Consider the following 14,551-nt stretch of genomic DNA (forward strand, 5'->3'; position numbering starts at 1 on the left):
AAAAGGGCTTCAGAGGTGTAATGTGTCATCTGTAACTACTACATTTAAACAGACAAATTCATTAAAATCCCTGATAGCTAACCGAAATCAAAGGGGAAAAAACAAAACAGAAAATAGTGAGAAGAAAGATAAAAAGATAAAAGGCGGTCTGCTGAATATGCACAATATAAATATACAAATATAAAAGTGAATAAAATTCAGATTTGGAATCATTAAATGTGTTATTTCTAACACAATATTAATTATAACGCTGTTGATCTGTGTCGAAAGTGCAAGAGCGGATTTTCGAGCGGGCACTTTTGTGTCGAATCTGGCGCTGAGGAAGTCAATTTACGTTCGTTAACGTCACTCAACACATAGCTATCATGGCATCCACCAAAGCCTCGAAAGAGCAAAAATACGACCGGCAGCTCAGGTTAGTTTAAACAGCAGCGTAGTTTTCACAAAGAAATAATATCCCTCTCGCTAAGTGTGTGAAAACATGAGAGGTCACAGCAGCAACGCTGTTGGGGCAAAAGTGCTGAAGCTAGCTAGCGTTAGCTTGCTATGAGAGTTGCAGTTGAAATAAGCACCGGCGAGCTAATGCATTAGTAAGCCGTAAGAGTGATGTGACTGATGTGATGTTATGCTCTTTGTTTCTGTGAGGGCTCAGGTGTCACCCTGTTTGAACGTATTTATGAACAGCTCTTGATGGTTTAACAGGTGTAATAATACAGGGCTGTCGATGAGGGTGAATCTTTCTTACCAGCAGCCGAGTCATTCTGGGAAAAGTAGCTCACTGTGTTTGTATAGCAAGTGATGATAAATGGCAACAAATGTCCGTGTTGTGCTGTGTGCTTTCAGGCTGTGGGGTGACCACGGCCAGGAAACACTGGAAAATGCACACGTGTGTCTCATCAACGCCACGGCGACGGGAACGGAGATACTGAAGAACCTCGTACTTCCAGGTGAACAGATTTTCCTCAGTGTTAGTGACCTTGCTGCAGGTGATGGTGAAAACATCTGACTGAATGAATTGTTCTGTGTGTCAGGTATTGGAGCATTCACTATAGTAGATGGGCACACAGTCACAGGTGAAGATGTTGGAAACAAGTAAGTGGTCATGTTTAGCTTAAAAGTATTTTTATTCTATCAGTTTTACTTGCCTGCTTGCAGCTGACCTCTCCTTTTGCAGCTTTTTCCTCAGCAAAGACAGCATAGGAAAGGTATGCGTTGCTGGCAGTTTCCATTTTCTCCCAACCTTCTCTTTTGTTGAAGTAAGCAGTGTATTTCCATATTTGTTTGAGTTCTTATCGTACTTTTTGTGCTGCAGAACAGAGCACAGGCTGCCACCGAACTGCTGCAAGAGCTGAACAGTGATGTCTCTGGAAACTTTGTCGAGGAGGTTGGTGTTGCTTCCCTTCCAAGGCAGTCTTGGCTGTCTGTAATCACGTGTACTGTCTGTAATCACATGGCAGCATGATTACACACACAAAAAAAACTACCAAAATGAATTTCATGTAACTTATCACTATGGCTGTATCCAGCTATTTTTATTTAAATGTGTTGCACAGCTATTTTGTTTTCAGCTAAAGATCATGAGATCATAACAAGATTTACCAACTTGGTCAATGTCTGAGCAATAGTTAAGTGTATGGTGAAATTATTTGACAACATGCCACATTAACTTTTCCAGCTGTTTTCAAAACCTTAATAATGTTTCAGTAGAAATTTTAAGCATTCGCAGTGTTTGTGATGTTGAAATGAAGATCTTTCTCCACCATTACACCAAGACAAATTCCACAAACTTGACAATAAACCTAACTCTGATTCAGATGAATGAAACATATGGTTTGTGAATTTATGACTTTTGCCACTCTGAAGCCTCTTGTAATTTCTGTCACACCTGCAGGGTCCAGATAAGCTTTTGGACAACGATTCAGAATTTTTCCACAGGTTTACCATAGTCATTGGTGTCCAGCTACCAGAAAGGTATGAGATCATCTTAATCCTTGCATTCATTTACAGTGCTGTGCTAAAATCTTGACCCACCTGTCATTTCTTTATACTGTGCTGGGAAAATAGAAAATTGGTGCAGTGTTTTGAGACAATGTACAAACATACACAGAAATGCAATGTATAAGGAAAAAACAGTTTGTGCAATTCTAACAAGCTTGAAACTCAACATTTGGTATGACCACCTTTATTCTTTAACACAGCCTGAACTTTCTTAAGTAAGCTTTCTTGTCATTTCTTTAAGTAGTTGAGGAATAGTTCTCCAGGCTTCTTGAAGCACATTAAAAAAATTTCATGGTGATGAAGAGCTTTGAATGATGAAGATGATCCCACACTGCTTCAATAATGAGGTCGGGGCTTGGGGTAAGCCAGTCCCCAACTGATAGTGTTTCATTGTGTGTTTTGCTTTTACTACAGTTCAGTGTGTTTGGGATCATTGTCACACTGAAATATGAGGAACGGAAGCTGATGCTAATTTTCCCTATTTCCTAAGGATATGACTTTCAGATACTGTTTATCTGCTGTCACAGTCACTTCTTGCCTTCTTCCACCTGGACATATTCGGCACTTTTCAAGGACTCTTAGGCACTTTTGAAGTCACTTTGGTGGTTCAAAAACATTTTTTTATGTTGGTCAAACTGTGTACTCTTTGGCATTTCATAGGTCCAACTACAATGATTTGGAAATTGTTTAAGAAAGATACAAGAAAGTCTGATTCCTTGGAAGAAGAATGATTCAAGCCTTTTCCACTGTACTGTAATACTGTAAAAAAGAGCTGATGAAGAAAACTACGGCAGGCCATAAGTCATTTATTCTTAGAGAACGTTCATACATATCTATTGCAAGATTTTCCAATCAAATTAAACATCATTGTCGGGCTGCTTTTAACATATGCTTTTTCCTTTTATGTAAAATGTTAAGTCTTTTTGCAGAAAGTTTCAGGACTGACTTAATTTTCTTGCTGGTTTTATTTTCTGTCCAAATATCTTTTCAATCCAACAGCACGTGTTTGAGGCTTGGCTCAGTTCTTTGCAGTGCCTCTGTACCTTTCCTAGTCTGTAAGACCTACGGCCTCATTGGCTACATGAGACTGGTGGTGCAGGAGCATACAGGTAAGTTGCTCTTAGCAGCAGTTTTCTTCTTTAAATCCTTTTTATAGTCTTGGCATTCTACAGTTGGTATGTCTAACCCAATAAGTTCACTTTTCGTGAACAGTGAACTTGGTAGGAACATAGCCTATTTATGTATTAATATTTCACAAGTTACACAGTATATTTAAGAGTACTGACATGACACTAATATTGAATTTTTCTGCATCTCTCTTCAGTGATTGAATCTCACCCAGACAATGCCTTGGAGGATCTAAGGTTGGACCAACCCTATGCTGAATTTCAGAACCACATTAAGTCATATGATCTTGACAGCATGGAGAAGAAGGTATGCGTTTCATTTGTGCATGCACATTATTCAAATGATGCCAGGGTTACACATCCAATCATCTTCCTTTCTGTTCTTTATTTAATCCGTAGGATCACAGTCACACACCGTGGATAATCATTGTTGCTAAATACCTGGAGAAATGGCTCAGTGAGGTGCAGTATTACATTTTTCTTTTGCTTCTCTAGTGCCAAAATGTCTGACAGCTTCTTTAGCATTTCTGTTGCTGTGCAGAAGAATATAATTCTGCTTTTGCTGTTTGTCATTGTAGCATAATGGTCAGCCACCAAAAAACTACAAGGAGAAGGAGGCCTTCAGACAGCTCATTCGGGAAGGTACTTGTGGACCTGTGAAGATAATTGTGGACTTTTTCTCTTCATTTTATGTATACTATTTCTTTTTTCTTTTTTTTCAGGGATCAGGAAGAATGAGAATGGTGTCCCAGAGGATGAGGAAAACTTTGAGGAAGCTATTAAGAATGTCAATACTGCTTTAAATCCTACCAAGGTGACAAAATTTAAAAGCTCTTGGCTTCCTTAAGAGCTATCTTGTGTCCCACACAGCATATCTCACTTTTAACCCCCAACCCTCCATAGTTTAGTCTATTAAGACTTGTGAAATCTCTTGCTTCTGCAGATTCCTAGCGCTGTTGAAGACATCTTCAATAGTGAGCAGTGTAAAAACATCACAGCACAGGTTGTAATTTTTGCCAATCTTTCCTATAAAAAAAATACATATTTTAAGTTGTTTGCTTTTAATCTGTGAAGTATTTCTTGAATGTGTTTGTTTAGAGTCCATCCTTCTGGGTGATGCTGCGAGCTGTCAAAGAATTTGTTCACAACGAGGGAAATGGAAGCCTACCCGTACGAGGAACCATACCTGACATGATTGCAGATTCTCAGAAGTTTATCAACCTTCAAAATGTGTAAGTGGGGAAATATGTGGGTGCTCACTGTTTAATTAAACAAGAGCAACAGAGGTCAACTCAACAGTTCTGCATTTATTGATACATACTTGCCATTTGTGGGTGGTTTGACTTCTTATTTGTGTTTTGTTACAGTTACAGGGAAAAGGCCATGCAGGATGCAGCAGCTGTTTCTAAACATGTAGAATCTCTGTTACAGTCTGTTGGAAAGGTATGGCGCAAAGCTGTGGAGTCAGTATAAAGCTTATATTTCTAAATTTAATGCATAATTAAGAACTGTGGACTCAGTAGCTGTTTTAAAAAAAAAAAAAAAAACGACTCAAAACTCACCTTTTTAAAACTGCTTTTGGTTAAGTTTTTGCCTGTTTTATTTTCTCTTTTTTAACCCTTTTTATGACTTGTAATCTTACGTGCAGCACTTTGTGATTCTGTCTTGAAAGGTGCTATATAAATAAAAATGTAATTTAATAATGAAATTAACATCTAGTGTGCTGAAAACAGTGCAGCAATCAGACTAGTGTGCTAGTCTGGAGAAGTATATGGTACAGTTTTTTAAAAAGTCATATCACAGCACGTGTTTATCACAGGTACATTTGTAGATCCTTCATCTCCATCCAAATAAGTTTAATTCATCAGCAAAGCCAAGAGTGATGAAGTTAATGCTTTTTCTACTAGAACCTAATATCTCCATCATGTGTCTTTTCTCTTTAGTCGGGCAGGGAGTCATGATATGATTGAGCTATAGAATTCTATAGAGTTTGCCCTCACATGCTCAGTATGGCAGTTTCATCATTTAATTTGACTAAAAACTGGATTCCTACAGTACTTAATTCTGCTTACGTTTTTTCCACTAGCCAGCAGAAAGCATTCCTGAGAAGGACATCAAACTGTTCTGTAAGCACTATGTTCTTTTATCAACAACCATTCACTCTGTGTGTGCGTGCGTGTGCGCGTGCGTGCGTGTCAAGAGGGATAAATACTGTGTGTTTTTGAGGGGGCCCAGTTTTTATTGCTGTTCAGCTGGGCCCCGTTTAATTGTGTTGTGTAAAACCTGGAAGTTGGTTATAATTGATGAACTTCAAATAACATGGCTTTCAGATATGACTATTAATGGTAATTTAATTATTATTGATTTTACTAATGCCCTCCAGTGAGCTTTATTAACATCATATGACATTAACATATGTGAAACAAAGCTGCACAGTGCCATACATTCATTTGTAAAAATGAAAGTCTGTCATGTGTTGCTTTACTGATATTTTCTCTGATATATATTTTCTATATATCAGAGTCTCTATTTCCTCTGAGCCTGGCCATTTTCAGCACGTTATTCTGTTACTTTTTCCTCTCTAAGGACTCATTGGAAGTGAACCGTGATATGATCTCTTTGTGACACCTGCTTCATGTGAGGCTAATCATTTCCTAACTGTAGATATTTGTGTTTAGGTAAGAATGCATCCTTTCTGCGGGTGGTGCGCTGCAGGTCTCTGGCTGAAGAATATAGTGTGGATACAGTAAACAAAGATGAAATCAGTAAGTTGGGGATTCATTTTCTCTTAGAGTAAACTCTTTTATGTTGGAGTCACGTCATGTTCTTGTTGCAACAAAGCCTACTTTTGTATTAACATCAGCTGTCTCCCCACAGCCTCCTGCATGGACAGTCCGGATAGTGAGATGGTCTTCTACCTCATGCTTCGAGCTGTTGATCGTTTCTATCAGCAGCACTCTCGCTACCCAGGTATGAAGTGCTTTAAGCTTTCCTCAACGAGGAAAGGTATATTGATCAAGCTTTGGATATGTAAATACATACTAATGTGGCCACTGACCATTAAGAAAAGAATAGCTGCTGCAACATTAAGAATCTCATCCAGTTTGTATACAGTCAGCATCTAAGCTATAGTCTTAAAAAGAGGGGGGGGGAGGCTTGCAGGGTTTATCGAGAATACTTCTCGTCTTTTGTTAAACCATGCTTTCACCAGGTTGGACAATTCTTTTGCCTTCAGAAATGTCTTCATTCTTCATGGCACAGATTCAAAATGGTGCTGGAAACATTCCTCAGATATTTTTGATCATATTGACATGATGGCCCAGAGTGTGCCAAAGAAAATATCCCCCACATCCTTACACTACCACCACTAGTCTGAACTGTTGAAACGGGGCAGAATGGATTCATGCTAGCATGTTGTTTGCTAGATTCAAAATTTGGTGCGATCAAATGGTGCAAGAGAAGTCAAGATTCATCAGACCAGGAAACATGTTAGAACCACTTCAGTTGTCCCTGGTTGGAGAGCCCGTGTGAAGCTGACAGGAGTGGCACCTGCTGTGGTTTCTGCTGCTGTAGCCAATCTGCTGCAAGCATTGAAGTTTTGTGTATTCAGAAATGCTTCTCTGCATACCTCGGTTGCAACTAATGGTTATTTGAGTTACCATTGCCTTTCTATTAGCTTTAAGCCGTCTGGCCATTCTCCTCAGACTTCTCACATCAGCAGCCTACTGCCCACTGAATATTTCTTTTTTTAAAACCATTATTTGTAACCCTCTATGATGATTGTGCAGGAAAATCCAAGTAAATCAGCAGCTGACACACCCTTTTAAAGTTAAAGCCCCTTTGTTTTTCCCCATTCTGATGCTCAGTTTGGACTTCAGCAATTCACTTTGACCATATCTATATGCTTGAATGCACTGAATTGCTGCCATGTGACTGGTTGGTTAGATATTTGTATTAATGAGCAGTTGAACAGCTGTACCTAACAAAGTGGGCAGTAAGTGCATGCTACAGTCTGATTTTACTTCCTGCTGATGCCAGAATACAGAAACAGAACTGATTTCTTTATTCTCATGTCTTTTTCCCCCTGTGTTTACTCTCTTTAGGCGTTTATAACTACCAGGTGGAGGAAGACATTAGCAAACTGAAGGTCTGTGTGAACAGCCTACTGCAGGAGTACAGCCTCAATGTCAACATCAAAGACGACTATATCCATGAGTTGTAAGTCGAGGCCAAAGCTGGATGTGCTGTTTTGAGTAATTGTTTCAAAAATACATAAGTAAATATTTGCTTTCTGTTTATACATCTGCAGCTGTCGATATGGAGCGGCAGAGCCACACACAGTTTCTGCATTTTTGGGAGGTAAAGTTTTGATTGATTCCTACAGCATTTCTTTGTGAAACAGTGCTGATGAGTAAGATATATCTGTTCAAATCTTTCATTACGTTTTATTTTAGGATCAGCTGCTCAAGAGGCCATAAAGATTATCAGCCACCAGTTTGTGCCATTTAACAACACTTTCCTTTACAATGCAATGTCACAGACGTCAGCCACGTTGCGTTTGTGAGTACGATTACTGAAGCTGCTTACGGAAAAAATGAGAGAAAAATGGCACAAGGATAAACAGGAGTGTAAGAGATCAAACTGTAAAACTGGACATTGGGATTTGATTTTTACAAACATGCATATACTTAAACCTAGAAGTGCTTCTCACTGAGAAGAAGCATTTTAGACTGAACTGTCAGTTCATAGTGTTTCAGCTTCTTCTCAAAGTTCGGGAAATCAAGAGATCACCCATCACACACTTTCTGTTAAGCGGACCTTTAAGCCAGAAATAAAACTGTCAGATTCCAAACCTCAATGTAGTATTTTCATTTGAAATTCAACATTTATGGATGATGTATTACAGTGTAGTGGCACTTTGTATACATTAGTCACAACTGTCTTATTGTATTTGGAACAAGCTATGTAAAACTTTAGCGTTGAACTGTCTTGTATTGCGATAAAACATTAAACATTTTATTTGATGTGTTTTGGGGGTTTTTGTGTGTTTTTTTTTTTTTTTTTTTTTGTGTGTTTTTTTTTTTATTATCAGTAAACCTAAGTCACATATGGGTTCACTTCTGGAAAACACTTAAAGTGACTTTTTGATTTGTTTTGCAATGATTTCAGTTCTTCATCCTGAATAAATGTTTGATGACTAACATGTGAGCTTCTTGAGGCCTGTAATGTGACCCCTGGAAAGATCCACATGAAACCGCCGTGGTATATTTATGAGGGTTTGTTAACATTATCTTTACTCAACACTAGATGGCACTCCTCTTTTTTTTCTTTTTTTTTACCATTTGTTGGTCATCATGTAGTTGCAAGTTTATTTAACATTCCTACACAGTGACCAGTACCTGGATGCTGACCTTTGGATACAGACTGAGTTTGACTTAATCAGAGGTAGGATGTTAACAAAAAACCTTTAGTGTTAATGATTAACCAGTGTGTTGTTTCTCACCAGCTCTTTTTACCTACTGTGCAGTGTGGAGCACACTGGTCTTTCTTTTGAGAGCGATCTAATATGTAGCACAGCCTTGAGAGGTGGTTATGTGATATAACTGGTGCACAGGGTAAGGTTTGCTTTTTTTCTTTTTCCAGACTTGAGCTGGATGGAAATTTAACCTTAGCAGACCTCTTCTCCTCTCCAAATCTCCCCATGTAGATATCTGTCAGAGACTCTCACTCTCATACCCCCCGTCACCGTCTGTCTGAGAAGGATAGAGCAGGTTGCCAAGAACTACTCTGGCCATTTTCTAAATCAAGAATTTGTCCGTTGCCTCTTAGAGATTATCACAGCTCCATCCATCCGCTGCCTCTAAGAGTACCACGCTGTAACAGTCCCCTGTACAGTGAAATTCTTTCTTTGCTGTCCACAGATGCCACGCAGAATACATAAGTAGAGTAAATGATAATTTCAAAACAATAGAAACAGCTATAAACTACACTAAGTACAATAAAAGACAATAGAAATATAAGATATGCAAAATATATACAAATAAATTCAGTTTATTCACAGGTATCCATCCGAACATGTTCAGCGCTGGTTATACTAGGATGTCTTCGTTTCTGCTACATACTGTCGGAGTGACAACAGTAACTCATGTGTCTTCTTGTAACCCAAGGCCCCCACTCATGTAAGGATGTCGACTGATAAGAGATTACAGAAACGAATAAGCAAAGAAGAGCTTTTTATCTGACGCAACAGACCAGCCGTTTGTCTTTTTTAAACCTATTTTTTTCTCTATTGAAGGACTCAGAGTATAAAAAAAATCAAGTATTCAAGTAAAAATTGCAGGACATTATGCTATGATAAAGGGAAGGGTATCATGTAAAGCCGCTTTAAAATCCAACTAAATACTTCTACCTAAATAAATATTAGAAACAAAATGACAAAAAGTCAACTTCAGTCAAAGTAGTACTTTGTCCTGTAAGAAATATCACCTTTGCTTCATCACGAGATCCCTAAAAAATGTTGATTATACAGTTTTGTTAACAGTGGTGCAGATTGTAATTGTGTCATTGTTTACCACTGACACACACACAGCAAGCAGCCCTCCTTCTGCAGTGGTTGTAGGCAAACTAACATGTTTGCTTTTCAGTTGCCAGTGATTTGTTTGGTAAATTGACGGCTTTGAAAAGAACCGAAACTGCATTATTTAAATATGGTTGAGTGAAACAAGTGCAAACGCACATTAGTCTTGAAACACATATTAAGCACAACATAAACCCAGGGGTAGAGCGACCCCTCACACTGTAGCAAACAAATATGTGATCACAAGATCAGAAGTTAATCACATCTGTTGCACATACTGATTACTGGACCTCAGCTTGCAAGTGCTTTATCTTGAAGCTACAGCAGAGGCCCCACACTGGAGACGTGAGTGTGTTAGGGGCCGTGGGTCAAAGGAGGTGGTCGTTAACGCTAAAACCAATCTGTAAATGAGTGGCAAAGTCTGCAGAATGGCCGCACTGCCAATGAGGATTCTGGCTGAAAGCTTCTAGCAACAAATGGAGAGCAAGGGCGGAGGGAACTGTATGAGTCAGCGTAAGGAAATGAAGAAAACTGCACAGTAAAGATGGCAGATTTACGGGCACATCCCCCACACGGACGAGGGACCAGTGTCCCCTTTGTCACATAATATGTCACTGGATAAAAGGTTGCATTTAGCACACACGTCACTAACAAAGTCAGAGTGAAGAGTGAAGGCGGTGAAAGAAAAAACCTGCAGCACTCGAGAATAATGTTCTCTGATGGTTCAGGGCTGTTACTTTGAATGATTTACCTGGCAGATATCCAATTTGTTCACCTCCTGAATTAAAAACAGTGCAGAGCGGAGTGTTGAATGTGTTTGCAGGAGGACTGCAGGAGGCCGGCATGCTTTAAACCTCCTAGAGGTCTGCCAAGGGTTCTCTCCATTCTTCCTCTAAACAGAAGGAGCTGCATGCTTGGATTTAACACCTTTGCTTTCTTAAGAATGTACCTAACTTATATTTCAGTATTGTGTTGATTTGACTGGTGTAAACGGCTCCTTTTTGACGAAGGAGCTGTAAAGCCTGTTCATTTGAGTAAAGCAAGCTTGCAATTGTGTTCCTGGAAACAGCCAGCTGGTTTGTTACACAGAACCACCTGCAGTGTGTTCCTTCAAAGGTTTTAGGAAAAGGGCAACCATTAGTCTATCTGTGTGTACTAGCTAACTTAAGGAACCACAGAAAGTGAAAAATGGGAAAGAGAAATGGGAGGTTTGAAAGATAGAAAGTTGGCATCAGTACAGGAAACATGTCTACTTTATTGTCACTGTAGCTGTGACCTTATTGGTCAGTAGTTCCTGAGAGGACACAGATTGGTCCCTCACGAGGTAGACTATTTTATTGTGATGTTGCACGAAATAAGCTGCCTCACAAAGTAAAGTGGAGGACTCGGAAGAAGTCTCCTTGCATGACGTGTGATCAGGATGTTTAGCACAGTTTCCCAATGGCAGAAATGTTCCTGGTTCAAACATCATGGTCAGCCGTGGCCTTTCTTTTTGAAGAACCTCTTTAGGTTCTCTTTGAGCACTCTGGTTCCTCCCACAGCCCAAAAACACGTTTGTTATGTCAACTGGTGATTATATCAGGATCAGAATAAAAGGTGACAAGCATGTATGGGTGTGTGTGGTTGTCCTGTGTTCACTCTGTAATGGATGGACCATCTGTCCAAAGTACCCATTTCTTACCTATGACACTTCTAATAGGCCTCATCCTACCCAGAACATTGAGTTGGATAAGTGGTTAAGAAAGTGGATGAATGGGGTTCAAAACAGTTTCAAGATTCACAAATGCATCTTTAGAGAATACATTTGCCATCTACAAAACCTACTAGGAAATCCAAAGCTCTGCAATTTGATTTTGCTGACCACTTTTTGAACTTAAAATGCAAACCTAAGAGAGCATGTGGTGAGTGATCACACCAGCTGGTATGCCAGTGAGTTACACAGATTTTCCAAACTTTGCCTTTAGTTTGCTCTCAACCGCAGTAGGAACGCTTTCTGTCTTTATTTCATACGGTAGTGACACTGTTGTGATCACAAAATGAGTCCACAGACAGGCAGACGTATAAACATTCAATCTTGTGTGTTAGTCTTTGTGTTGTAGGAGTTTGCAGAACAATATTTTACCATGAAGATACACAAACACAGGCTACACAAATTCACAGGTGCAAGCAAACACTAGTATTAAATATTATATGTTAAGATAAGGATATCTGACATTGGGAGTTACAAACGCATTAATCTGAAAAAATGTGCGATAAGAGTAGAGCTCACTGGATAATTTCTTTTTCGAACCATTCTCTGTAAACTCTAGAGATGCTTGTGTGGGAAAATCCCAGTAGATCAGCAGTTTCTGGTCTGAAGCCCTCAGACGTGTCTGTTTGGCCCCAACAACCATGCTACATTCAAACACACTTGAATCACCTTTATTCCTCATTCTGATATTCGATTTGAACTTTACGGGTCATCTCGGCCATGTCTGCATGCCTATGAGTTGCTGTCATGTAATTGGCTCTGACTATTTACATTAAAAAGACCAAGCAGCGTGTTTGTATTACTTTCCCAGCTTTGCAATCTAAAACGGTAAACTCTAATTAAGGGAGGTTTTTATATTTATTATGATCTAAATATTGCTATCAGCATGTCCTGATTTAGATTTGATTTTTATTATTTAAAGACTGGTGGACATTATCAATTAAGAGGAGCTAAGCTGAGAAAACTCCCAGTGTGCATCCTCAAGTATAATACAGATCAACGGTATCATCGGATGTGTCTGTTATGATTTAGTACACTGGAATGAAATCATAACAAACATCCTGACGAGACTTCCACATAACTTAAACATGCGGTCATTGATGTTTCTAAGATGTTCATCTGTGTGTTAAAGAAGGGCAACATTACAATATGCCAAACTGAACCTTACAACACATCTGATATGCAGCTGACTGTTGTGGCTGTACAATCTTGATAAACTTGGTACAGGTCAGAAGCCCCAGTTGTCACTAGCGATCTGAGATTTGTAACACTGTCAGATTACCAGTGATTTTAACTCAACTTGACTTGTCATAGTAAGAAAATCACAGGTCTAGCAAGACTGAAAATGACCTCCACGCAATACCTAAATTGAGCCCCTGAATTCTGAAGGATATCTGGATAATAGAATAGTCTTTGATATTTAACTAACTAACTGATCAAATCCAGGATGTGGATCCACTACTTTGAAAGTTAATCACTTCTCTTCCGAGCACCTTCTAGTAAAATTTGGGTTATCCTTCTAGCAAACAGGCAAATTATGAAACAGAAGAACTAAACCTATTACATAAACTTCTTGGTGGAGATGGTAATAATAGAAACTATCTTGTGACCACATCAGCAGATGAGTTCTGAGACCACACTCATCCTAATAACTGTGATAATGATAATTCATACAGGGAGTTACAAATGCAAAAGGCACTGACCAGTGGGGAAAAGCAACAACTATACATCTGTAAAGACGTTTGAATACTGTGCACATTTGTTGACATAGGCTGTGAGTATAACCACAGAGAAACAGATGGACATATAAACACTTGTCACAGTTACCATCCATCCATACATCCACTTTCTTCTGGTAGTCCAATTCAGGGTCATTGGGCAGCTGGAGCCTTTCCCAGCTGTCACTTGCCGAGAGCTGGGATACAGCCTGGAGAGTTTGACAGCCCACTGCATGGTTAACAATTATCACAACTACCTTTGGTAAAGATTAATAGGAGGGTGGGTATGTTTGTTTATTGTCTGTCCTCTTCTACCATCTATTCATCTGGATTTATGTTCCATTACTGGGTAGGACTTCAGGGAGTCTGGAAATAGGCATATCCAGATGGAGTCAGAGATTCAGCCCCCACCCCCTATGTAAGACCTGGGTGTCACCTTACACTTCTAAAATGCATAAACAAATGGGGAGGCACACACACATACACACACACACACACACAGCCAGCTTGATAACTGTTATACACGATGGATGGTTAATCATCCTGTTTTAAATTGATCAAGTGCACAGATGTCTTTGCATTTGTCCTCCTAACAGTTACTGACATGCTTGCGTGTAAATATCTTAGATTCTTGAACGTACGACAGCGTTTGCAGACAGTTTACTTCAGAGGTACATGAAACGTGCTCCAGAGTGCATTCTCCAAGAGCCATTCTTATCTCTGTCGTCGTACTCTGACATTCTCCTCATCGCTGAGATCAGACGGAAACGAGGCAGCCTGAATTCCACGCTGGTATAAAAACAGTGTTACTCTATGCAGTCATATCTATGTGTGTTTTATGTTTTATCAGAAGGGGATCTGTCATAGTGAGGTAAAGACAAAAAATGTCTTACCTCAACAGACCCTTATCGGTTTCTGGGAATACCGACAAAGGGGTGAGATGAGATGTGGCTTGGTGGGCAAAGAGATTAGCGCTGCTTTGTAAGGAATTTCGACAGATATTATTCCTTTCTCATGAGTTGGTATGTAAAGAAAGACATTAAGTCATTCTTTGTTGTGACTCATGCTTTTTAAGTCGGTTTCAATAAATAAAGTAGGTCTGGTAACATTAACAACAGAAAAACAAAGATCTATTCCAGCATCTACTTCTAAAATACTGCAAGTAGAGAAAAAAAATAAAACTACACTTCATGTTTTGTTCATTTAGGACACAGCTGGAGCTTTTATTTGGATTTGTCCTGGGATTTTTATGTGTTATATTTCAATAAAAATGATTTCATGCATTTTCAATGTGATTTCCAGGAAAAAGATGAAAGAATATTAATAATAACCAGAGCAGTTTTAAGGGAGTAACTCACAGGGGCTTAAAATCTTTCTCTCA

General features: G+C 39.2%; 1 protein-coding gene across 1 annotated transcript; it reads left to right on the top strand.

The window, feature by feature from the left end:
• The first annotated feature begins 321 nt into the window (after positions 1-321).
• Positions 322-8,154, top strand: nae1 (nedd8 activating enzyme E1 subunit 1). Its single transcript, XM_080884539.1, has 20 exons — positions 322-415; positions 844-947; positions 1,032-1,092; positions 1,175-1,205; positions 1,313-1,384; positions 1,892-1,971; positions 2,998-3,107; positions 3,323-3,432; positions 3,525-3,587; positions 3,704-3,767; positions 3,848-3,939; positions 4,069-4,128; positions 4,224-4,357; positions 4,493-4,568; positions 5,212-5,251; positions 5,804-5,890; positions 6,003-6,095; positions 7,229-7,343; positions 7,435-7,484; positions 7,580-8,154. The coding sequence occupies exons 1-20, from the start codon at positions 366-368 to the stop codon at positions 7,687-7,689; spliced, it is 1,602 nt and encodes a 533-aa protein (XP_080740665.1). The 5' UTR covers positions 322-365; the 3' UTR covers positions 7,690-8,154.
• The last annotated feature ends 6,397 nt before the right edge of the window (positions 8,155-14,551 follow it).

This window comes from Rhamphochromis sp. 'chilingali' (assembly GCF_963969265.1).
Source record: "Rhamphochromis sp. 'chilingali' genome assembly, chromosome: 6".
NCBI lineage: Eukaryota > Metazoa > Chordata > Actinopteri > Cichliformes > Cichlidae > Rhamphochromis > Rhamphochromis sp. 'chilingali'.